The sequence below is a fragment of the Lygodium microphyllum genome, chromosome 13, assembly GCF_053477565.2.
Source record: "Lygodium microphyllum isolate KBCC chromosome 13, Lygodium_microphyllum_v1.1.10, whole genome shotgun sequence".
NCBI classification, from domain to species: domain Eukaryota; kingdom Viridiplantae; phylum Streptophyta; class Polypodiopsida; order Schizaeales; family Lygodiaceae; genus Lygodium; species Lygodium microphyllum.
The window spans coordinates 5999250-6026249 of record NC_141147.1 but is presented as its reverse complement, the minus strand read 5'-3'; the positions used below and the strand labels follow the sequence as shown (position 1 = coordinate 6026249).

The window sequence follows — 27000 nt, the reverse complement described above, 5'->3', positions numbered from 1 at the left end:
TATGTGCTTGTGGTGCACACTTACGGGCACTTACTGTTAGATATGATCAATGCCCCACCCTCATTAGGTGCTACCAATGATCCATGGTGCTCAAAGTTGTAAGGCCCCCATTATGAGGAGAAGCCAAATGTGAGCCCGGACATTGGTTGAGTCCTGACTTGTATATCAGATGAGGTCTATGTGACCGGATGGCAAAAAGGTGACTGTTGTGGGTCTAATCTTTGGGTTAGACGGAGTGGTTAAGCTGGTAGCAACTCGAGGCACATTGCATTGAGTTGCGTGGTAAGGGAGTTAAAAGGGGCCCCTATTGTGGGGTCCGGGGGCCGCGGAAGCGGCCCCTGGCTGGGGGGTCCCAGGGGGGCCAGCGGCCCCCCTGGCGGGGGTCCGGGGGCAGCGCCCCCGGCCCGATGGTAAAGGGAATATTCCCTGGAATATTCCCTGGCCGACTAGTGGAGGCTCATATGGTAGGTCGGTCAGCAGGCCGACCTAACGACCTTCGCGGGCTATAAAAGCTAAACCCCTTCGCAGCCATCTTACACTTATCTTTCACCCAGTCAGAGTTGTTGTTCCAGCTAGCCTTAAGCTCTTCACCTATCTTCTGTCTAGATCGCCATCTAAGCTTCACTCAGTGGAAGCGCACGGGTGGACAGAGCCATCTTTGTATCAGTTGTTTGAAGTTAAAGAATTTACTGATTCTCCTCTTATCTGTTGTGTACTCTCTATCTCTTTCTCAGATTCTGTTCGCTGCGCCGTGTAATATTTTACACTTACTGTGTTCAGGTGTGAACAGCCCCTTATAACCCTAAGGTATAAGGGTTATCATTTGTACTTTCAGCTCACACTCTATTCAGTACTATTGCATTGGGTGTCGTGCTCAACTCTGTCTCTCACTCTCACACTGTCTACTGCACTTCAGCTGCACCTCGATCCTCTCCCATCTGACAATCCAGGCTATAGTCGAAGGGGGGTAGTTTGTCAATCTGCAGCCCATGTAGACTCATCCATGTACTCATCTGAGCATACCAACAGTGTCTGTCACCGTCTGCTGCTAGTTGTCTAGAAGAGGCCAGGGCTAGCCGTGGGTATCTATCTTGGGGGAGCTCCCATAGTCTATGTATGAAAGTCACTGCCTGGACCAAGGCCTCAGCCACCATGGGTGATGCTCCCAACTCAGCTCTAATAATCTCATGTGGGGTCGAGCTCTTCACTCGTATCATGCGTGAGATCATCATGACCAGTGGTCTTTCCATATGCTCCCATCCGTCATAGTATTCCTTCTCTGGTCCATCCTAGTCCCCCAAAGGCTGTCTCCTCGTGTGAAAGAGACTCGGACCCCAAATAGCTGCCCCATATAGGAGTGTGGGTGTAACCAGGGTGTCAAAAAGCCACAATTTGGTGCGCGGCTCATGAAACTGTATGTGAGCACATTGCCTCTCCAATGCACCTAAGGCTGCATATGCTTTTGCCAGACAAGCCTCTGATGTCTCTCTCCAAGAGAATTGTGGTCCTTTCAATGTGACCCCCAAATAAACATACTGCCTAACCATCTCCACTGGCTCTCCGTCAAAAGTAAACTGGTGCTCAGCTCTTGTCACCCAAGCAACTGAAGTGTTAAATACCATAACTTTAGTTTTCCCAAGGTTCACCTTAAGATCTCTATCTCTGCAAAAAGCTGATAATGCATCCAAGTGTCTATTTAGTCCCTCAGGTGAGTCAGATATAAGTACAATATCATCAGCATAAAGCAGTAATGGTATCAGTACTCCAGCTAGGCTGGCTCTGGCCCCACCAGTCCTATCCACATATTCTGAAATTTCATCTATATACAGCCCAAAAAGTGTCGGTGAAAGTGGACAGCCTTGTTTCACCCCAATGGTGCTATTGACTGTATTTGAGATGCCCTCAGGTGTTCGTACTCTGCCTGTCACTATCTCATACAGGGCATAGATACTCCACTATATCTCTACGGGCACATCAATGTTTTGCATTCTTCTCATGAGTCTAGCATGTGGCACTGTGTCAAAGGCCTTGCGAAAGTCCACAAAACAGCAATAGATCTTTTTCTTGAATGCCTTGCCTTCTTCGATGATTGCCCTCAACGTAAAGATATGGTCTAGAGTTGTATATCCCCTCCTGAAGTCAGCTTGGCCTTTTGACCTCAGGCCATGCATCTCGGCCCATTCACTCAATGCTTGTTCCACGATAGAGCCATATATCTTGGCCAGCATGTGTCCAATCATGATAGTTCGGTAGTTACTAGGTAGCGCGGGGTCTCCACTCTTAAAGAGCGGCACAATAATATGGTCTGACCAACAGGTTGGAAATCCCTCACAAATTGCCCTATTAAAGATGTGAGCCAGCGTTGGTGCCAAAATATCACAGGCATGCGTGAAGTGTTTAGCCACTAAACCCTCATGGTCTTGGGCTCTTCAATTTTTCAGTTTCCATATGGCATTCCTCACTTTTTTTTCAGTGAGTGAGAGAGAGAGAGAAAGAAAGAAAGTTATATTAACGTCTTCTAAAGACCAAAACTGGCCTATGAGACAAACTGTGATACAACTGATGAGGTCCAGCTATCCAAAAATAAAGTGCTGAATGAAAAGCTAAAAACTGGAAACTGAAAATACGGTGCTGTGAGTGTGATAAGTGTCGTGTATGTGTATGTGTGTATGTAGCTCTGGTACTCCAGATAATGCCATAATGTGAGTGTGATAATGTGAGAGAGAGAGAGAACCCTCATGGTCTTGGGCTCTTCCATTTTTCAGTTTCCATATGGCATTCCTCACTTTTTTTTCAGTGAGAGAGAGAGAGAGAGAGAGAGAGAGAGAGAGAGAGAGAGAGAGGAATTTTACGAAAAAAAAGAGAGAGAGGAATATTTACGAAAAAAACAGAGAGAGAGAGAGGAATAGGGCGTCCATACATGACAGTCTTTAGATGCTCTTTCCTTTGCTTGCGTTACAGCCTTTGGATCCTTGGCGTGACTGGATGTTTGTGCTTTCTAATGATTTTGGGAAAAGATCAGCTAATCAGATATATCATCAGACGGTGGAAGCCAAGAGATGGGTCATGGGGAAAGTGAATAGATTATGGTATCGTAGGGACAGTAGAAAGATTTATCCAGCTTTGGAAGTCTAAGGTCCTGTATCAGGAAAATGTCTTCATGTGGCGGCTTCTCATTGGGGGTCTACCAACGGGAGAAGTGCTCCATGCCCGAAAGATCTCTGCTGGCCGTTGTGTTTTCTGCACTACGTGTGATGAGACATTGCTTCACCTCTTTGTCTCCTGCCCTGTTGTGCGACAGAACTGGAATTTCATTTCCCGTGTGTGGTTCTCGGGACTTAGCACCGTCTATCAGTTCGTTCGTGGATTATGGGAAATATGTCCTCTATGTCCTCTTTGAGTTCAGATTGTTCCTGTCTATTTCATTTCCTTAGATGGACAGCCTTGTGGCATATATGGCGTACTCACAATGTCTTTATTTTTGATTCAGCATTGGGCATCCATGGGCATGTGGCCCGTGTGCGTGGAATAGTGTTATGGCCAATCTCCTCTATGAATCCACCGTGGAATATGTCTCCTAGCATCATACTTCCGGGACAATTGCTATTAGCTCAATGTGGAGTCAGCAGTGTGGGGAAAGCACTTAGGTCTCGAGCGTGCATTCATTGGGCCTCTTCAACAGGATGATTTTTAAACTTAACAAAATATCCAGAATATCTACAGCCAGTTCTAGTGGTCATAAAGTCAGTATCTAGAATAGTTTCAGGCTCAAGGATTTCAGTTTCTTCTTCTAGCAAAGGAGGGTTTTTATATATAGGGTGTACAAGTAATTGTCCTCTAAAAGGTCATAATAAACTGATATGAAAGGTGTTGTGGATTTTCCAGTGTTGTGATAATTCTAGATTAAATGCATTGTCATTGATTTTGTGAATGATCTTGAAAGGTCTATAAAATCTAGGGGCTAATTTTACAACAGGATGTTTGTCAACACTTTGTAATCTTTGCTTTTCAATTCGTAACCAAACATAATCATCAACTTTGAAACTCATAGCTTTTCTTTTCTTGTTAGCTTGTTTTGTGTATGATTATTAGGCTTTGGCAATCATATCTTTAACTTCATAAAAAATAGTAGTATGCATGTTAGCAATATCATCAGCAGCTTGAACTTTGTTTGACAATGATGTAACACGTGTAGGCAATCTATATCCATAAATAATTTCAAATGGTGTTTTTTGTGTAGCTGTATGTGGTGTGTTATTATATGCAAACTGAAGTAAATGTAAATATGTATCCCATGTTTGCGGTTTTGAAATTGTGTATACACGTAAAAGATCTAAAATGGTACTGTTAGTAGCTTCTGTTTGGCCATTTGTTTCAGGATGAAATGTAGATGAAAAATCAATCTTTGTTCCTAAGTTAGCAAATAAAGTAATCCAAAAATTATTGCAGAATCTAGAATTACGATCAGAATTAATAACTTTTGATAAACCATGGCTAGTGAAAACAGTTTTCAAGAACAATTGAGCAGCTTGAGATGCAGTTAGTGTTTTCTTGCATGGAATGAAATATACTTGTTTGCTAAACCTATAAACAATAGTCCAAATCATGTCATGATTAGCTTTACTATTAGGTAAACCAGTGATAAAATCCATTGAAATTTGTTTCCATGGTAGTTTTGGAATTGATAAAGGCATTAATAAACCATATTGTTTTCCATAGTGTCTTTTAACTCTTTGACAAATTAGGCATTCAGATACAAAGTTAGATACATCAATTTTCATATGTGGCCAATAAAAATCTTCAATCAGTGTACGCAAAGTAGATATAATTCCTCTATGATCTTGGTATGGGGGACAAAGAATTTCATGTAAAACAAATGATCGGAATGGAATAGTTACACATAATCTTTTTTCATAAAATATAAATCCATCAGTGTAAGACAATGAATCAATAGGAATCCAATTATTTGCAACTAGTTTATTCCAATCAGCTTGAAAAGTAGGGTCTTGGTCATAAGTGTCTTTCATAGAGAGAAGAGAGTCAAATGATATTAGAGAAATATTATGAATAGTCGGTCTTCTACTTAAAGCATCGGCAACAACATTCTCTTTTCTGGGTTGATATGGTATGAGTGGATGAAAACTTTGAATAAAAGCAGCCCATTTAATGTGTCGGTCAGATATTTGTGGTTGACTAAGAAAATGTCTAATGCTTTGTTGGTCAGTTTGATCATGAATTCAGATTCCATTAAATAATGTTTCCATTGACGTAAAGCTTATACTACAGCTAGCAATTCCTTATCATAGGTAGAATACTTAAGTTCAGAGGGTTTAAGTTTGCAGCTAGAGTGGGCTATGGGATGAGAATCTTGCATAAGGACTGCTCCTATTCTAGATTCACTAGCATCAGTAACTACTAAGAAAAATGGTCTATTGAAGTCAGGTAATTGCAATACAGGAGCATGAGTTAAAGCATATTTCAGTAAATCAAAGGACTTTTGTTGATTGTCAGACCAATGATACACAATGCATTTCTTTAATAGTTTTGTCAAAGATAATGCAAACAATGAGAAATTTCTCACAAATTTTCTATAAAAGCTAGCAAGACCTAAGAAAGAGTGTAATTCATGCACATTTTTGGGTATCGGCCAATTCAAAATTGCTTTTATCTTTTTAGGGTCAACTTTAATACCTTCAGATGAAATAATATGTCCTAGATATTCAATTTCTGTTTGGAAAAATTCACTCTTTTTTGGATTGGCATATAATTGATTCTCTTTTAATAATTTAAAAACCAAAGACAAATATTCATAATGCTCATTCTCATTCTTACTGAAAATCAATATGTCATCAAAGAAAACAATGACACAATGCTGATGCTTCAAAAATATGCGATTCATCATACGACTGAATGTGGCTGGTGCATTAGTTAAACCAAAAGGCATAACCAGGAATTCATAGTGTGCAAATTGTGTTCTAAATGCAGTTTTGAATATATCAGATGTGTCCAATCTTACTTGATGATATCCAGATTTAAGATCTATCTTGCTAAATATGGCAGATCCTTGTAGCTTGTCCATAATATCATCTACTCTAGAAATCGGATATCTATTCTTAACAGTAATTTTATTTAGGATACGATAATGAATGCACATGCGATAGGTATTGTTTTTCTTCTTCACTAATAAGACATGTGCACCAAATGGAGAACTACTAGGTCTAATAAGTCCTCGGGTTAACAATGCTTCAATTTGGGCTTGAATTTCTTTCTGTTCAATTTGGTTATGTCTATATGGTGCTTTACATGGTGGTTCTGATCCAGGAATTAGGTTTATCTTGTGATCTTCAGGACATACAGATGGTAATCCAGGTGGTAAATCAGCAGCAAAACAATCTTGAAATGGGGAAAGAAATTGTGCGTGCCTAGGATGCATCTGATTTTCTTTAGCTTCGATTTCATTCAACCATATTAAATAGGATTTGCTACTTTTCTGTAATGCACGTTTAGCCTGAGTATGAGTAAGCAATGGAAAATTATTGAAAGTGTACATACCATGCAACGCGATTTGTTTTCCTTGAGAATGAATTTTCATTGAATGCGTAGAATAATCTATATCAAGATTGTACTGATGTCGCCAAGGCATTCCTAAGATAATGTCACTAGACTGCAAAGACACAACTAAGAAATTTCTTCGTTCAACATAATCACCAATTTTAATTTCTAAGTCATACACCTCTTGTGTTCCATTGTATCTAGTGCCTAGGAATGCAGCCTTGATGCGATAATATGCAGAAACAGTATGTAGATTCAATTCTTTGACCAATTTTGCAGAAATAAAGTCGTGTGTGGTCCCATCATCATGTAAAACAGTCTTTTCTTTACTATGCACAAGACATTTCACTGTTAATAAGGAATGGGGATTTGGTATACCTGGTAAAGTATCTGAAGTAGTACCAATGTCGTCATCGTCTTCTGTGAAATCCGGCATCTCTTCATGTTTTTTATCTTCTGTCGCTCCCAAATAATTGATATGAATAGTTGGCTTATTGAATTGACAATTGACCGCTAGACGTCTAGGTTGATGACATTTGTAACAGACTATGGGTTTGGATTTGGATACATTATTGGTAGTAGCAGGAAGTTTAGGAATGTTGGGATTTGACTGGAGAGATGGCTCAGGGTTTGAATTTGTGTTTGATGGCAAAGCAGGTGGTCGTCCAAAAGATTTATGGAATGAAGATGGAAGGAAATGACTTTGATTGAATCTTCGAAAATTTGAATTGAATTGTTTTGAACCAAAGTTACCATTACTTTGAAATTGTTGTGGTTGCTTCTCTCATCCTCGAATTTTGTCTTCAGTGTCATGGGCCAAGGAAATTGCATCTTCGTGGCTTGAACATGTTGACCTCCGCATAAAAATGTCCAAGTAAGCCAGACATAAACTTGCATTTATGGGTTGCCTCAGGTACATCTTCAAGCATTCGTAGTTGCAATAAAGCGTTCCAAAAACGCTCGGTATATTGTGAAATAGGCTCACGATCCCTTTGTTGCAGAAGATCCCATTGTTTGATTGCTTTTTCGTGGAATTGGGGTGGAAGGAAATTTTGCAAAAATTTCTTTTGGAAAGTCTCCCAAGTAGTGAAACAATCAATGTTTTTGCGGACAACAGTTCACCATAGGGATGCTCGGTCAACTAGATGGTTAGTAACACACTTAATTTTATCTTTCTCAGTATATTGTTCTTCATGGAAATAATCATTAAATTGACTGATAAAAGCAAGTACAATCTTTACATTGCATGACCCATTGAAAGTACGAAATTTGAAGTTTCTTTTACTTATCTTTGTTTCTTTCCGAATAGATTGCGCTTCAAGTGTTGCATTGATCATACGTCGTATAAGATCTTTAGGTTGTGGTCCATCTTGGTTGGCGGTAGATCGTTGTAGATTGGCCAATTGAGCTTGCAAGGTTTGACGTGCTCTTCATTCCTCTTGAAGCTGCATCATAATCAAATCCAGTTTTTGCTCCATCGTTGGTTCGGGTAGGTCACCTTCAGCCATAAAATCTTTCATGGTTTGATCGGACATCCTGCAAAATTCCAAAAGACCTCACACACTTGAAATCTTGTTAGCGGGATGAGCGTAGCTCAAAGTCGGGTTTACAAGGCTTATTTCTTTTTAAAAAAAAAATTTGGCTTTTTGTAGTATCTCTCCTTTGCGGTTGCGGAATTTGATATCAGGATTGTCTTTCAAGAAGATAATCTTATGTATAGACTGCGTGTTGTAAACTGTTCATTGGAATCTGGTTCTGTCAGTCCACAGGTGTAAACAGGGGCTTCTAGAGAGGGTTGAAGATGAGTTCAGGATTGACCTAGTGTGAACGCTTGCTAAGGAGGGATTTTATGATTGACTTTGAAGCTTTAGGAACCTTAGAGTATTAAGCTTTATTAAAAAGCTTAATTTTTTTTTTCTGAAACGAATCGGTACAAGAAGACGTTGACGGCGGAATGGACGCCCAGGAGTATACCGCGCCGTCCTCGTCGCTGGGATTTAGGAATTAAGCTTTTCTAAAAAGCTTATTAAGCTTTCAAGTTGAAATTAACTTATATGTCTTCTCTGATCTTGAAAAAAAAAAACGTGTTAATGAAGAAGCTTCCTGTGTGGTCCTCCGTCTGCAGAGGCCGGTCCTTCGCGATCTGAGTGTATAGCAGGGGGTTCTTGACTGCCAGGAATACACTGGTATCAACCGTTTGCCACGAGACTGACTGTAGAGCTCGATCGTTCCAGGAGCTCCGCCTTCGTGCAAGATGGTAAGCGATTGGAAGCTCTCGATCTCAGCTTCGCTCTGATACCATTGGTGCACAGATCGGACGCGGTATGCGCGCGTAGTGAGCGCCGAAAGGTCCCCAAGAACAAAAGAACTCTACTTTTGCACAAAGAACAAGGAAGAAAACTTGCACGACATGAAGCAAGAGACTAATTGGGTACAATTTTCCCCCATGCCTTGTGTGAGCACTTCACAAAGCATGTATGTGATATATTATTGATCTCCAAGCTCAAAAAATAGCCCAATTTACAATTAGCATGCTTTAGCTTTTGTGTTTGCTTTTGTTCCACTAAAAAATTAAAGCTATTGGGTGCCCAAGGAGTCGGGCGGTACGCAAATACAATGTCCAATACAAATATTTAAATCGTGCGTCCATGCGCATACAAAAAAAAAAGTCAAGCGCTTTAATAAATAAGCGCGTCAAAATATTGGCGCTATGCCTAAGATGCGCGCCCATAAAAAATGATAATAATTTGAATACACGCTATCCTCCAGTGCTTCCCAATGCCCATAATTGTTAGAAAATAATAAAATTAAACCGACAAAAGTGATATCTAGCAGTCTTCAGCTACAAAATAAATAAATTGGTTAGAACTCAATCCTAACCTTAATTTATTACGAGTGCGTACTCTAAACTCATAAACGTCTATTAATTTAAATATGTATTTTGCGGAATCACCCGCTATGGAATCACCCACTTGCACATTAAATTAACAAGACGCCTGAAAAGGACAGGCGTCTCCATGGACTTTTCGCACAAGGAATCCACCTTGTGTATGAGCCCTGGCAATAAAATTTTACGGAATCCACCGCAAAACCTCACGGAATCCACCGCAAAACCTCACGGAATCCACTGTGGAATATGCCTCCTGGCATCAGATAGCCTTTAGGTTGGCCCTTTTGCAGGCTCTATGTGTACAAAGTCATCCTTGATCAGAGATTGCTAAATTTTTTATTGAAAAGAGTGGTGGGAACACGGTTATGGTTATTCATGCTCCTTGCTGGAATGTGCTTAATTCCTCGAGGCCTATTAAGGTCTCCCAGTCTTTCCTCCTTTCTCATTTGATCGCATCCTGGCAGGAGATCTTACGTTTTTCAGTTTGGCGCCTCTCGATATTCGTAAGGAGGTGAATTCCGTGCAAGAAGTACTGGCATCCTCCAGGTGGTTGGATTGGCCGGACAAAGATTTGCAGAAAGTCAAGTTTAATAGAATGGCTCGTTTGTGGTTGCAGATAGTTTTTGATAGTGTTATTCTTGGGCAGTCCCATCTTTATTCTTTTCAGCATATGCATCAGCACTTTTAGGTACCCTGTGGATAGTGTGACATATGGTCATCCATACATGCCAGACTTTAGAGGTTCTCTCCTTTGCTTGTGTTACAGCCATTGTATCCATGGCTGACTGGATGTTCGTGCTTTCGGATGATTTTGAGAAGAGGTATGCTAACCAAATATATCATCAAATGGTGGAGGCCAAGAGATGGGTCACTACAAAGGTGAATAAATTATGGCATATAAGAGATGGCAAAAAGAAGTGGCGGGAAAGATTCGTTCAGCTTTGGAAGCCTAAGGTTCCCTATCAGGGTAAAGTCTTCTTATGGAGATTGCTGATTGGTGGTCTTCCAACTAGAGAGGTGTTGCGTACTCGAAAGATCTCTGCTGCTTGTTGTGTATTCTATACTAGATGTGATGAAACATTGCTTCATCTTTTTGTCTCTTGTTCGGTTGCTCGACAGATCTGGAGTTTTATTTCCTGAGTGTGGTTCTCGATGACTCAGCATTGGATAACGGCCCGTTCATGGATTATGGGAAAGCTGCCCTCTCTACCTTCCTTGCATTCTGATTATTCTTGCCTATTCCATTTCCTTAGATGGACTGCCCTCTGGCATATTTGACACACTTGGAACACCTTTATTTTTAATTCAGTTTCGGGCATCCATGGTCATGTGTCCCGTGTTCAAGGTTTAGTGCTATGGCAGATTTCTTCTATGATATCAGCTGACCTGGTTCTTCTTGACATTGCTGCTCCTTGGCTGGCTATTGTTCGCTCTACTCCAACAGTCCTTTCTGTGTGATTTTTTCTTTGTGTAAAAGTCCTATTAGTCTTTCCTCAGTTTCTCAGATGACCTGATGGTCTGATATAATAGAAAGTAAGACATATAGAGAGAATGTGACTTGATGGTTTGATGTAAATATTTACTACTTAATTCAATTATCTTCATGAGAGAGAGAGAGAGAGAGAGAGAGAGAGAGAGAGAGAGAGAGAGAGAGAGAGAGAAGGAGAAGATGGAGATCGCGTCGCGTGTGCCTGTCGCGCCGCCATAGCCCGTCTGCGTCCACGTCGTTGCCTGCAGCTGCCGTTTCGCCGTCGTCTGCAGGGCCGTTGTCCGTCGCCCGCCGCCCGCAGGCCCGTCGCCTGTCGCCCGCCGCTGAAGTTCCGTCGCCCGCGGCTGCCCTTGGCGCCCTGTTGCGTATCTCCCACGCCCCGTCGGGCACGACTGAGTCCCCCGCCCCGCTGCTGGTCGGACCATCATCAGCGGCCCCTGCCCTGCTGTCGCCCGCCTGAGTGGCGGGCTCTGCACCAGCATTTTGCTCGTTTGCCCTCTGTGTCTAGGGTTTCTGCTGGCGAGGCCCCTGCCCTGTGCCCTCGACTATCCTGCGCTGCCGTCAACTGCCAGACCTGTGTTCCACCCTCAGGCCCTTGCACTGTTAGGGTTGCGCCCTGCCACACGTGTTCTTGGGACAGGCCTGCGCTGCCGTCAACTGCCAGACCTGTGTTCCACCCTCAGGCCCTTGCACTGTTAGGGTTGCGCCCTGCCACACGTGTTCTTGGGACAGGCCACGACTCAGGCTGACAGGTAAAGCTCCGGTTTCATTGGCTGTGTTTGTGGAATCTGTCCTTGGACAGCGCCGCTGTACAGGAAAGAAAGAGAGCGAGAGCGAGAGAGAGAGCGCGAACGAGAAGACAGCAGTATGGCTGCCCTGGATATGGATTTTCTCGACCAGACGGTGGCAGCCCTTGGCCCTGATTCCGATGCAGAGGAGCCAGAGGATATGGTGCCATGCACCGAGGAGCTGCCTCCAGGTTCTGAACTGCCGCCTACTGGCAAACGCTCCAAGCATACTTCTGATGAGCCAATGGGTCCTCAGGAACGTTCCTATGCGCAAGTGGCCTCGGATCCTGTGGATTCGCAGGAAATCGACTGGGAGCATTTGCTAGACTTTGCCAATACTCTGCTTGGCGATTATGTCCAGCATAATACTGAATCTTTTTCTGAAGCGGGAACGGATGATGTGCTGGAAGCTACGGTGGACCCTAAATCAGTCTTGAGATCCTTCTCGGTTTTTTATGATCGTGCAGTTATCCTTTTCTTCACTGGCAGGATCCCAGTGCTGTCGCATATTCGCCAGTGGATGCACCATTTATTGCAAGGGGAGTGTGTTGAGGAGATCTTCCTTGGACCTCGCGGCTTTTATGAGGTGCTGTTGAAATCGGAAACGCATCGAGTTGAGCTCCTGTCCAAGTTGCCACTATTCTTTGATCGCCGCCTGGTCCATGTTGTACCATGGCGCCCCATGGCCGACTTCCAGCGCCTGCTTCAACGAGAATGCCCGGTGTGGGTGGAGGTGGAAAATTGTCCGGCGGTCTATTGGCCAATGTTGAAGGATGCGATGGCGGTTGTGGGAACGGTGCTGGTTCCCCCAAGCCTCAGGGCAATGAACCGGAACCGTTTATGCATGTTATGGGACACGGCCAGGAAAAGGCCCGCCTGGCTTCGCCTCAGTTGTTCGGGCATGCATCCTCTGCATTTTCGCTTGAAATGGGGCAACTTTGCGGGGCACTGCTTTTCATGTGGGAAATTGGGACATTTCATGGCTGAATGCCCTGAAAGGCAACCGTCTTTGGAGGATGCACAGGTTATGCTGCCCAAGGACGACATGGTGCTTGATGCTCCGCCCCAGGAAGTCATGGATAAAGGCAAACAACCGGTCCTGGGTTTGGATTCCCGTCGCATGGACTGGATTGAGGCACGTCCCAAAAAAGGTAAAAAGTTGGATGCAGGCCTGGCAAATCCTGGGCCTCCTGTTTCCCAGGACTCCGTGCGCACATATACGCGCAGAAAAGAAATGGTCACTTCACAGCAGGCTCCGTGCACTACGTCCCCGTCTGCCCCCCGTAATCAGGCTCCAAGGAAAGTCTATACTGATGGTCCCAAAGGCCCTCCTGCTAAGCTGGCGTTTGATACCAAAGGTAATGTGATTACTCCCTGGGATCGGCGTTATCCCCGCCCCACTCCCAAGGCAGTGGATTTACCCTCTACCTCTAAAGCAGGTCGCCAGAATTCCTTTGCAGTATTGGCTGATTTTCTCGATGAGGGCGTCCTGGATGCTCTCGCGGAAAAGGTGAAATCGAGGCAACAGGTGCCTCGTTCCTGACTTTCTTTTTTGAAGAAATATGAAGCTAGCCGCATGGAATGTGAGAGGCATTTGCTCTCGCCATAAGCAACATGCCATGTGGACCGTTTTGCATGAAAATCGGTGGGATGTATTGTGTGCAGTTGAGCACAAAAGTCACGGTGAAGCAGGAAAAGTTGTGGATTGTCATGGATTCCGTCTGTTTTATGCAGGCACCCATGCTACGCACTATTCGGGCGTGCTGATGATTGTCCATGAGAAATATCAGCCTGTCCTTATTAAAAATGATGTGCAGGGCCGCTTTCTGGTTATCGAAGCCTTATTTGAAGGCGAGATTTTATGGTTATTGGGCCTTTATGCGCCGAATGATCCCGCATCCCGACGGGATCTTTGGTCCACTTTGCAGGCCTCCATGTCACGTGGCCGAAGGGGGCTTTTGATGGGAGATTTCAATATGTGTATTCACTCTTCTCAGTCCACTTCAGCGCATTCGGTAATGGATGCGCCGGAAAGCCGGGTGTGGAATTCCTTTGCTTTGCATGTTCTTAAGCAGGATCTTTGGTCTTGGCTTCACCCTTCCTTTTCAGGGTTTACTTTTCATTCTGCACAATATGCAACTACTTGGTCGCGGCTGGACAGAATGTATATCATGCAGGGGGACGATTTTCTTCCCGAGATGCTGGAAATGAAGGTCTTGCAGTAGTATGCGTTGTCGGATCATTTCCCCCTTCAGTTGGAGATGCGGGCACAATCTATTGCACCTTTTATGCAGTTGCTGGATAGGCTCCCGTTACGTTTCAACTCCTCTTATTTGAAGCATCCAAATTTTCAGGGCTATATGCAGCAATTGATCGAGAGGTTCTTATTGGACTTCGCCTCTGAGGGCTTGCCTTCATTTGCACGGTTGCTCTCTAATGTACGGCGTGTTGCTCGGCAGTATGGGATCCATCATGCATCGCTTTGTCGCCGTCGTCGATCTGTAGCAGAGGAGCTACTGGCTTTGGTCCGCTCCTTGCTCCTGGATTCCCCAGATGATGATTTTCTGCTGTCATTGGAGAGGCGTTTGGCCCATCTTCTTCAAGTATTTCAGTTGAAATCTTATCAGCAGGCCAAGCTGCATACCTTGACTGACACATTGCAAGATAGTGCCTGCCAGTCTCATAAGTTCTTTCGCGCCTTGCATGCGTCTCCGGCTCGCGACAATATGACCAGACTCCAGGATCCGGAGGGTCGCATGGTCACTGATCCGCAGACCATTGTCAATATGTGCAGAAATTATTTTATGGAACTCCTTGGTTCTTCTCCCTTGCCTTCTAGCCAGGTTACGCATGCCCGCTCGGTCTTCTATCATCTGGTCCGCCAGCAGGTTCCATTGGATATGCAAGCCACTTTGGAGGCGGATATTTGCGAGGAGGAGGTCATGGATGTTTTGTTGCACCTGCCGACGGATAAAAGTCCTGGCTGGGATGGTCTCACTAATGAATTCTTTCAGAGCTCGGCCGCGCAGTTGGTGAAGCCATTGGTGGTCTTGTTTCAGCAGGTTTGGGAAACGGGGGTCATGCCCTCCTCATGGAAAGAAGGCCTTATCAAACTGATTCCAAAGGTTCCTTCACCGTCAAAGCTGCAACACTGGAGACCAATCTCTTTGATGGGCTCCATGTATAAAATCTACTCCAAAGTACTGGCGAATCGGCTTCACAAGCACCTTCCCGCTATTGTGCATCCTCTCCAATATGGTTTCATTAAGGGCCGCAACATTCTGCATAATATCTTAAATGTGCAAATGGCTATTGACTATGCGCTACACTCCGGTCAGGAAGTGGTATTGATTCAATTGGACTTGGAAAAGGCGTTTGATTTTGTGGACTGGTCTTTCATTGCAGATCTCATGTCTGCTATGGGCTTTGGAACCCGAATGTCCCGAGTGATCTACACCATTAGTGTTGCGGCTTCATCCAGAGTTATGCTCAATGGTGGGGTTACTGAGCCCTTTGTCCTTGCACGCTCAGTCAGACAGGGTTGTCCTTTGAGTCTGCTCTTTTTTGCCCTGGCGACTCACCCGGTCCTTTCAATGTTATCCTCCATGGCAGATTCTGCTCAGCTGGCAGGGCTGTCTCTTCCTTTGGGCCAACACTTCATTAGCCAATCTTTGGCTGATGACACCTTTATGATTTTGGAGGCGGACAGGGACAACATTCGCAAGGCATTAGATGTTTGGACGCTTTTTGGTCAAGCCTCTGGGCTTCGCATCAATGCCTTTAAGTCCGCCATTCTCAGTTGCACGGAGCCTGATTTACAGTCATTAGGCTGGCAAGGCCAGGTGGTTTCCCGTGGCTCTATTGTCAGGCATCTTGGATACCCAGTGGGGGTGGATGTATGGCCAAAGGACCTGCTGGACTGGATTTCACAAAAACTGGCGGCAAAGTTTATGTATTGGAAGTCGCAAGCGTGGCCCTTCCATGTCCGCCTCAAAGTGGCTCAGTCAATTATGCTCCCAATGCTATCGTATTTCCTGCCATTGTTGCCATGGACACCTACTACTTTGAAGCCTCTCACTCATCCAATCCGTTTCATGCTATGGAAGAAGGATTCTCTGCAGGCAGGCATTTCTTGGATTTCATGGTCACATACATGTACCCCTAAGCGCATGGGTGGTGGAGCTCTTTTGGATGCAGAAAATCATATGCTAGCTCTCCGTTGGTCCCTTTTTCGTGCCATGTGTGTGGATCATCACCCGTGGACCATCATAGCCCGTTATTTTCTTGAGGATAGCGTGCTCCGCCATGGTAACACCCGGCTTCGGGCCTCCTGGTGGCATGTCCTTAATGCTGACTCGCGTTTTTCCAGCCCCTCTTCCGCTTTGTTACTGCACTTGGTAGACTCTTGGAAAGTGGTGCTCGAAAAGGCGCGTTGGCACCCGGTAGGGGACCGCTTGCAGACTAACTCCTTTCAGCTGGAATTGTTGGCAGTATCGAGACTACTTTCATGGGAAGATAAACATCAGCTCAGACTGCGATTTAACCGCATGGGCCGTTTAGATGTGACGTCGGTTGCGGATGCTACCCTTGCCACGCGCAATGTCCTCGTATCCTTTCGGACTGCTAGGCGACTTTTCAAGATCCCGCGCGGATACCGTGATTTATGGGGAAAGCTTTCGGCGGAGCTTCATGGCAGGCAAGCCTTTCCTGCCCTGGCTGTGGATCGCCCTTGGCAGGACTGGGACCTTGCAGGCCGGTTGGGTCTGGAAAAGGCCTCTACTAATCAGGTGTATCATCTTCTCATTCAGGATCGCCAATGGTTGGGTGACAAAGCTAATACTGTTTGGGGACTACGGAAATCGCTGACATGGTGGCAGACAACGCTGATGGAGGGCTGGCTGAATAAGGCACCTTTCAAATGCAAGGTCTTTCTTTGGCGGGTAATGATTGGTGGTCTTCCTCTTGCCTCGGCCCTTGCCAAGCGTCGCATCTCCAATGGCAATTGCTTCTTCTGTACCACAACGGCGGAGTCGGCTCGACATCGTTTTCTTTCTTGCCTGCTTGCCAAGAATATCTGGTTACTCTTGTTGCACATTTGGCGCACTGTGGTGGGGTCCTCACTAACTCCTTTCGACTGGGTTTTTGTGCGCCCCAAGTATCCCACACCGCCACAGTTGCATATGAAGATATTATTTCACTTCTTCAGATACTGGGGATGCTGGCACATTTGGACCACGCGCAATGCTTTTCTCTTTGATTCGGCCTCTAATATACCGCGCCATATTTCCAGGCTTAAAGGCCTCTTGCACTGGCAGTTAGATCTCATCCGACACGCCGACTTGCTCCCTCGGGAGGAATTGCTTCCTTGGCATATGGCAATTGCCTCTGGGTCGTTGCCATGATTGGTGTAACTTTTTAGTGCATTACTACTGGGATTTTTCCCACGTTGGCCTAGGGCCCTCGTGCCTCTTGTAATCAGAAAGAGAGAGAGAGAGCGAGAGAACTTCTTCACCTTATGGCTTAGTGTCATCAACTATCTTGTAATCAAGTAATCTTGTATTTTTCGTAATTAATACAATTACCTTTTACGAAAAAGAGAGAGAGAGAGAGAGAGAGAGAGGCCTACGCTGTTTCTGCAGCCCGTGAGCTCTTTGCTCGGCCTCTGACCGGCCTCTAACCGGCATACGTCGTGATACAACATGGCTGGTTTGGATATGGCTTTTATAGACCAAACGGTGGCAGCTCTTGGTTTGGATTCGGATACAGAGGAAGCAAAGGATATGGTTTCGTGCACAAAGGAGATGCCCCCTGGTCCTGACTTCCAGCCTGCGGGTAAACCCACCAAGCATACTTCGGAAGAGACAATGCATCATCGGGATCGTTCCTATGCTTAGGTTGCTTCTGATTTTGTGGACTTTCAGGATGTTGACTAGGAGCATTTGCTGGAGTTTACCAATACTCTGCTTGTCGATTATGTTCAACATAATCAGGAAGTCTTTTCTGACTCGGGAAGTGAAGATGTTCTGGAAGCCACTGTGGACCCGAAAAATGTCTTGCGCTCATTTTCAGTGTTTTATGAACGTGCCGTTATACTCTTCTTCACTGGTAGGATCCCAGTGCTTTCCCGTATTCGCCAGTGGCTGCACAGTCTGCTACAAGGGGAGTGTGTTGACGAGATTTTTGTTGGGCCTTGAGGCTTTTTTGAGGTGCTGTTGAACTCTGAGAAGCATCGTGCTGATCTCCTCTTTAAACTGCCATTGTTCTTTGATCGCCGTTTGGTCCATGTTGTGCCATGGCGCCGAATGGCAGATTTTCAGCGCCTGCTTCAACGTGAATGCCCAGTGTGGGTTGAGATGGAAAATTGCCCGGCTGTCTATTGGCCACTCTTAAAGGATGACCTGCTGGTTTTGGTTCGCTCCCTACTGGTGGACACTCCGGATGATGCATTTCTGCTTGCCCTGGCCATGCAGGTGGCCGATCTTATTAAAGAATTCCAGTTAAAATCGTATCAGCAGGCCAAATTGCAACATCTGACAGAGACTTTGCAAGATAGTGCCTGTCAGACCCATAAGTTCTTTCGAGCTCTCCATGCCTCTCCTGCTCGAGAGAATATGACAAGACTCGAGGATGCAGCAGGCCACCTTATCCTGGATCCACAGACTATTGTGCATATGTGCAGGAATTATTTCCGTGACCTTCTCGGTTCTGCTTCTCCACCTTTAGCCCAAACTACTGAGGCCCGTTCGGTTTTTTATGACCTGGTCCGCAATCATCTTCCGCAGGACATGCAAGCTACTATGGAGTCAGATATTGGTGAGGCAGAGGTTATGGACGTCTTGTTACACTTGCCCAAAGATAAAAGTCCGGGTTGGGATGGTCTCACCAATGAGTTCTTTGAAGCTTTCGCTACCCAACTGGCGAAACCATTGCAGGCTTTGTCTCAGCAGGTGTGGGAAACGGGGATCATGCCTCCCTCATGGAAACAAGGACTTATTAAACTGCTTCCAAAAGTTCCTTCGCCATCTAAGTTGAAGCAGTGGCGCCCGATTTCTTTGATGGGTTCAATGTACAAAATCTTTTCCAAAGTAATGGCGAATCGGCTCCATAAGCATCTCCCTGCCCTTGTGCACCCTCTCCAGTATGGTTTCATTAAGGGCCGAAATATTCTACACAATGTTTTGAATGCCCAATTGGCCATTGATTATGCCAGGCATTCTAATCAGGAGGTAGTACTGATTCAACTGGACCTGGAAAAGGCTTTTGACTATCTGGACTGGTCTTTCGTTGTTGAACTTATGTCTGCTATGGGCTTTGGTGCTCGGATGTCTCGCCTAATCTACACCATTAGTGCTGCGGCGTCTTCGAGAGTCATGCTGAACGGAGGTGTTAGTGAGCCATTTGTCCTTGCCCGCTCTGTCAGACAGGGGTCCCTTTGAGCCCTTTATTCTTTGCCCTTGCGACACATCCAGTTCTTTCCATGTTATCACATATGGCCGCCTCTTCTCAGTTGGCCGGACTGTCGCTACCTACAGGACATCACTTCATTAGCCAATCCCTGGCGGATGATACCTTTATGATTTTGCGGGCGGACAAGGATAACCTTCGGAAAGCATTGGATGTTTGGGGTCTCTTTGGTCAGGCGTCAGGCCTTCGTATCAATGCGCTCAAATCAGCCATTCTAAGCTGCACAGAGTCGGATTTGCAGTCCTTGGAATGGCAGGGTCTGGTTGTTCCTCGTGGCTCCATTGTCCGGCATCGTGGATACCCTTTGGGTGTTGATGTTCCCCCAAAGCAGCTTCTGCAGTGGATTTCTCAGAAAATGGTGGCTAAGTTTATGTATTGGAAGTTATAGGCCTGGCCCTTCCATGTTCGCCTCAAAGTAGCCCAGATAATTATGTTGCCCATGCTCACATATTTCTTGCCATTGTTGCCCTGGACTACTACGACTCTGAATGCTCTTACTCAGTCTATTCGCTTCATGCTACGGAAGAAGGACTCTTTGCATGCAGGTATTTCCTGGATCTCGTGGTCGCATGTGTGCACCCCCAAACGCATGGGTGGCGGAGCTATTTTAGATGCCCAAACTCACATGCAGGCACTTTGTTGGTCTCTTTTCCGCGCCATGTGCTCGGATCATCATCCGTGGTCGCTATAGCCCGTTATTTCCTTGAGGGCCATGGGCTTCTGCATGGCAATACCCAAATCCGGAGTTCTTGGTGGAATGTTCTTAATGCTGATTCGCGGTTCTCCAGTTCCTCTTCATCGCTGCTTACTTATTTGGTATGTTTTCTGGAAACACGTCCTTCAAAAGGCTCAGTGGGATCCAACGGAGGATCGCTTGGCTACTAACTCTTTTCAATTGGAATTACTGGCAATCTCGCGTTTACTTTCGTGGGAAGGTAAACATGAGCTTAGACCACAATTCAACCGTAAGGCACGTTTAGGCTTGTCTTCGGTTGCGGATGCCACCCTTGCCAGTCGCAATGTGCTTATATCGTTTTGTACAGCTAGGAGGCTTTTCAGGATCCCTCGTGGATATAGACCTTTATGGGAACGGCTTTTGACGGTGCTCCAGAGCAGACAACCCTTTCCTGCTCTTGCTTCGGATCATCCCTGGCAGGATTGGGAGCTACAAGGCCGGCTGAATTTGAGCAAAGCTTCTGCTAACCAAGTGTATCATCTTCTGATTAAAGATCATCAATGGCTAGTTACTAAAGCGAATGCTTTATGGGGATTGCGTAAATCCCGGTCATGGTGGAGGGCAACTGTGATGGAGGGTTGGTTGAACAAGACACCCTTTAAATATAAAGTCTTTCTTTGGAGAGTGATGATTGGGGGTCTTCCGCTTGCTTCGGCTCTTTCCAAGCGACGAATCTCCAATGGCACCTGTTTCTTTTGCACCGCTACTATGGAGTCCGCCCGCCACCGATTTATTTCTTGCCCCGTCGCTAAGAAAGTCTGGTTATTTTTGTCGGCCGTTTGGCGAGGGGTGGTTGGTATCACCCTGCGTCCCTTTGATTGGGTTTTTGGCCAGCCCAAATACTCTACTCCCGCACAGCCACATATGAAGCTCATGTATCACTTTCTTCGATACTGGGGCTGTTGGCATAACTGGACCATTCGGAATGCTTTTCTGTTTGACTCCGCCTATAATGTTCAGCGGCATATTGTGAGGCTTAAGGGCCTCTTGTATTGGCAGTTAGCTGTTCTCCATCGTTCTGATTTGCTCTCTACGGAGGACTTCCGTCCCTGGCATATGGCAATTTCCTCCGCATCCTTGCCATGACATTGTAACTTGTAGTACTTAGAACCTCTTCACATGATGGCTTGGATTGTCGTCACGTATCTTGTAATCAAGTAATCTTGTATTTTTTTTCGTAATTAATACAATTACCTTTTACGAAAAAAGAGAGAGAGAGAGAGAGAGAGAGAGAGAGAGAGAGAGAGAGAGAGAGAGAGAGAGATTAACGTCTTCTTTGCATTTAGATTATTCCTGCCTTTTCCATTTTCTTAGATGGACAGCCTTGTGGCATATTTGGCGTACTCGGAATGCCTTCATTTTTGATATTCAGTATCGGGCATCCATGGTCATGTGGCCCGTGTTTGTGGTTTCGTATTATGGTAGATCTCCTCTATGGTCTCAGTTGATCTGGTTCTTCCTGACATTGCTGCTCCCTGGTTGGATATTGTTTGCTCTACTCTAGCTTTCCGAGTGACATTCCAGTGTTAAGAGTTGTGATAGACTTTTAGTTGTATCTGTGTGTTCTTTTCTATGCTGACCTGATGGTCTGATGTAAAAATGTGAGACTTGTATCCTTTTTGTTTTGGTTGGCTTGAAGGCCGGATGTAAATATTCCAATATTAATATACACTCATTTTTGAAAAAAAAAGAGAGATTAACATCTTCTGAGGCTAAAATTGGCCTATGAGGCGAAACCTTGTACAATGTCGATTTCATTGGACGTCATGGGTTTTGGTCTGCGCATGTCTCATTTGATATACATTATCAATTCATATGTCTCTTCATGGGCCATGTTGAATGGTGTGGTCATTGATGTGAGAGTGGGAATGGAAAAGGAACACAAACACGAAGAGAAAAGGAGAAGAGAAAAGACAATAGGAAGAGAAGAGAAAACTGCACTGAATGTGAAATGAATGTTGAATACAAACTTGGACCGATCAGTCAGTGTACGCAATCCAAAGTGTCAGTGAGGGCACCGGATTTGCATTGAAGTCCCTAGTCAATAGGACATCTCCAATACTTGAATAGTGCATAGTATCCTTATATAATGGTAGGTATGGTGACTCCTCCCTTGTGGTTTATATGGAGAATTTGCTACTCCTTCCCCCTCGTGATTGGGCTTTAGTGTGGCATGTTGTCTCCCATCTATAGCCTCACCTTTGATGAGTGCGTAATTGGACTTTGGTGTTTCTTTGTATATAGAATGATGTTCTTGCTCGTGAAGGTCTCGTGGAATAGCCTTGCATCTGTCCTCATGGCTCCATTACAGTTTCACGTGCGAACTTAAAGTGTATCTCATAGGCTAGGTTCGTCATTGGTGCCTATTTGTGATAATGATGCGCCCATCTTTGTATATTGCCCATTTACCCGCTTTGTGGGTCTTTCATAATTTGTGGCATGCATTCCTTGCGGTGGGCTACTTGGGCGGGTGTGAGGTGATTCCCCATATTTGGTCGTGCACAATGGCCAAGGATGCTTGGGATAAGTTTGCTTCATTGTATTGGCGGGTGTGCAATGAGGCTTGCATAGCCTATTTCCACAAGTAGCTTGAGATGGAGCACATGATAGAGGGTCACTCTGTGGATTCATGCATTACACGTGTCAAGTACATTACAAAGTAGCTTGCTAATATTGATGAAATAATTCTCGATGACTCTCTTGTATCTACGGTCTTGGTTTGTCTACTTGATACTTATGAGAGTTTTGCCACTACACTTCATTTACTTGCAAAATGAGACATTGATGCATACACATTTGAGCATTGGTATCACGATTCTTGCAAGAAGAGTAATCAAGGCATAATCGGTCTAATATAAGTATGGAAAATCAAGCATTTGCAGCGAGCCATTGAAACAAAGGGTAGTCATAGCAGCCCTTAAACTCAAAGGGTAAAGGCAATGCATCTTCTTCTACGGACTCTTCAAGCACCAAGGATGACGGTGCTAAGAAAAAGGATATAACTATTGCAGAAAAAAGGGGGTATGTTATTGAGGAATGCAAAAAGAGGATGGCAAGTGAATAGAAGAAACAATCGGGCATGAGTGTTGTTGAAAATTCAGCAAATGCAAAGGATGCAATTGCACATTTTGTAAGATTAGACGTTGGTAAGTCTTATGTCTTTGTTGTGCATTGTTCGTATGATCCTTTTTCACATGAGCATGGTCTTTCATTTTTGTTGAAAATTGCAGTACATCATATTTTAATAGTGGAGTTTCCAAGCACATAACGTTCTTTCGTGACTTTTTTGTATCATATGCAAATATACAAAAGGGGGGATCCATTCGTATGCAATCCAAGGCATTGGTCAGATTTCCATTATTGCAATGGATGGGAAAACTATCATGCTTGAAAAGGTCTTGTATATGCCAGGCGTAAAGAAAAATTTACTTTTAGTTTCAGCCATTGTATGTACAGGTTTTGTGGTTAAATTCCACATGGATTGATGGAGTGTTTATGACTTAAGTAATGGGGATTCCCTCATTGTCACCAATACATTGTACAATGGACTCTATCAGCTTGATTTATATGAGAGGAGAGCATCCAAGGATGCATTACAGGTTGATGCCACCATTGCCTAAAAAGCAAAAATATGGTGCTTGATCTTTCTCTGTTAAAAGCACCTACTCACAATGTATGTGAAAGTTGTGTACTCGGCAAAATGCATCGTGTTTTGTTTCTCAAAGGTGGATCTATGTGTGTTAATTAGAAATTATAGCTTGTGCATAGTGATGTTTGTGGGCCCATGTGTATCAAATCTATCGAAGGATACTTGTACTTTGCTACCTTCATTGATGACATGACTTGTAATTGTTGGGCATATGCTTTGAGACACAAATTTGAAGTGCTTGCATGCTTTTAAACATTCTTGGCCTTGGCTGAAAACGGCAGTGTTTGCAAGTTGATTATACTACGTACCAATTGAGGGGGGGAATATATGTCACGAGAGTTCAACTCTTGTTGCCAAAGGGTATGCCCAACAGTATGGGATTGACTACTATGAGACGTTTGCACTCTCTTCACGTATGACCACCATTTGTAGTGTCTTCGCTTTGGCTACTCATTATGATTGGCATGTGCATCAGTTGGATGTGAGGATCGCTTTTCTAAATGGTGATCTCCATGAGGAGGTTTATGTCACCCAACCTTCTGGCTTTGTTTAGAAAGGGTCCAAAAGGGAAATGTGCTGTTTGCATAAGGCCCTCTATGATTTAAAGTAGGTATCTAGGGCATGGTATGAGAAGATACATTATATTCATTATTCATTCATTTATTTATCTTTTGTGTTCATTGTGTTCATTGTCTCTGAGTTACCCTACCCCTTCTGAGTTCTTTATCAGTTTGTGCTTCATCGTATGATTGTGTTTGTATTTTGTGTTCGGGTATTTCTTTATAGTATCTCCAAAGGTGGTTGAGAGTTCTTGAACAATAGCTTTGAAATCATGAAGTAGAGGAGTTTCCTTTTGAAGTAAGGGTGTAAACCAAGAGACGACTGCACTTGAGAGGATTGTGCTGACAAGTCCCACTTGAGAAGCATCATCAGGATAGTGCTTGGACTACATGCAGAATAACAATTGCACGTGTTGCAAAAAGCCTTTGAACTTTGATTTGGTCCCATTGAACTTTTTAGGTAGGGTGACCTTTGGCTTCTTCCTATAGCTAGGAGGGTGGCTACAAGATGTCAAAGGGCCTTCTTGATGCAGAATTGCTTCTTGGAGTTCTTGGAGTTGATTTTGAGGGCCTTGAATGGCTAACCCATCTGATATCATGTGAAAAAGAGATACAAGGTGGAAGTAATAGAAACAATTGTTGAACACTATAAGCAATGGGCAAGAAAGCAAGGACACAAGGACACTATGAATGAAGAAATGGGCCATGGGATCCATATGCAAATCATGAAAAGACGTGTATGAGCCACATGGGCTATGGCGACCGTCATAGTTTCTCTAGTCTCCCTCTCGCTAATGGATGTACGTGTGCAATGAGTGAGGAGAGTGGAGAGTTAGGCATCTGTAAATAGGCAGCGGCAAGGCCCTAGACAACTAAGGCAAGCATAAATGGCCATCCAAATGCCCTTTCAAGTGACCACTCAAATGCCCAAATATGACCAACGAAATCCTTGGAATGTACTGATGCTAATGTCTCCTTTCTTGAATTTGACATTTGTTTGCCGGAGTTCCATGCATCCACAAGACTAGGCTTTTGGAAAACCCAAATTTACAAGATTTGTTTGGCGAGATACCCTAGTGGTGTTTCACTTTTTGTGCTTTTGGGTCCATTGGCATGATTGGACTATGTGCAATCCTTTCAATTTTGATTCCCATTTTGGCATGTATATCCATATCGGCCATTTGCAATGTCTCCTTTAGTGGCAATTGAGCACCATCAAGAGTATGTGGTCTTCTTATGAATCCTAGTATGAATAAATGCATCTCTCTTCCTTCTCATTTGTTTAGAGTCACCTTACAGTCTCTCCCATGTGCAACTTCCAAATTGGAAGGTTATGGATTCCATTTGCATTCTAATCAAATGTCGTGTAATAATAGGAGCACTAGACATGACAGGTATTCAATCCCGTAATTAGCATATGCTTATACAAAAGTGAGGTCCTTTTGGAGGTAAGTATATCTCCTGCAATCGACTGCACCAAATTTTTTGGATGTTTGTGTATTAGCTAGAATTGAGTTTTATCAAGAGTTGGAATACATACTGTCACCACTTAATTCAGAAGTAGTTTTTATCAGGATCTAGTGGTTTTGAATCTCTCTGATTAGTATGCTGCTGTTCAAACACTTAGTTATCAGTCTTCTCTAATGTGCATCGGTATTTGATATTGTCAGTAATTTGAAGTGGTAGCCAATGTGTGTTTGGTGTTTGGAAACCTCATAGTAGGCTCTACTTGAACAATCTTCTTATGTACTACTGCAAGTGAATGATGCACCTGAAATACTTAACATGTTTAAAAGCGTACAGGCACGTGTGCATGGAAGAGCTTAGAGATGAATGCTATTTTCAGGTTGACATTTGAAACTGCATTGAAGCATCGAGGGGGACCTTCTCTCGTGTTTGCTCACTCCCTAGGCAACAATGTTTTCCGATACTTCTTAGAGTGGTTGAAGATGGAGATTGCTCCAAGGATGTATCAAAAGTGGCTGGATGATCACATATATACATACTTTGCTGTTGGTCTGGTTTATCTTCTCCTCTTTTGGTACCCTTATCAAAAATTGCCTCTTTACCCCATTCTTTTCATCTGTTTGGCAATACTTCAGCATGGAAAAATAAATTAAACGTTTTCTTCTCAGGAGCCCCATTCCTAGGAGCTGTCGAATCAGTTAAGGCGGCATTATCTGGGCTTACTTTTGGGCTTCCTATTTCCGAGGTATATGGTCTTGATCATTGCCAATGTCCTATTGCCTTGTGCCGTTTAGTGTAACATGTGAGAAAAGCTGAAGTTCTGTAAAAACTATTTGTTTTCTTGGGGCTTAAGGTGAACAGCCCTTATAAAAGTCTTAATTTAGTCTGTTTGTATAATGATCTTTCAGAAGTTATGGGAACAACTGGGGGAGAAATGTTTGAAGAATCAGAATGATGTATCGAGTGTTTGGAAATGCTCAATGGCTAATTGAATCAATTATGAAAATAATGGCGTGTGAATTTCATCTACTAATTAGTGTTTCATCACACTAACAAGAAAGAACTTGTTTATATATTTATTTGATTTTTCAATAATTGTTAACCTAGCATCTTTGATTAAGGTGTACTGCAGAAATAGCAGAAAATATATATTGTACATGCTTAACATACAGTGGATGGTTGCTGACACTACCCACCTGATGCACTTCAAGAATTTCAATTGTGAGAAATGCTGGATGAACAAAAGCATTGGTGCTCTGGAGGCTGGCAATCTGTGAATGAAATACAAGCACAAGAGAGGGAATAGGAGAGAATAGAAGATTTTATTATACTGATCTGAAAATACAACTGATTCTTGTTGACACTACTGTGTGCTTGTAAGAGCTTCATGGCTTGATGGGGGAGG

General features: G+C 44.0%; 1 protein-coding gene and 1 pseudogene across 2 annotated transcripts in view; one reads left to right on the top strand and one right to left on the bottom strand.

The window, feature by feature from the left end:
* Window positions 1-27000, top strand: part of PSAT1 (phospholipid sterol acyl transferase 1) — a 259587-nt gene that overhangs the window by 38669 nt on the left and 193918 nt on the right. For both annotated transcript variants that reach the window (XM_087690727.1, XM_087690728.1), the window contains exons 4-5: window positions 25975-26144; window positions 26264-26340. In XM_087690727.1, coding sequence (XP_087546853.1) covers window positions 25975-26144; window positions 26264-26340 — 247 coding nt within the window. The remainder of the gene's footprint in view (window positions 1-25974; window positions 26145-26263; window positions 26341-27000) is intronic.
* Window positions 903-11413, bottom strand: LOC148026306 (uncharacterized; annotated as a pseudogene).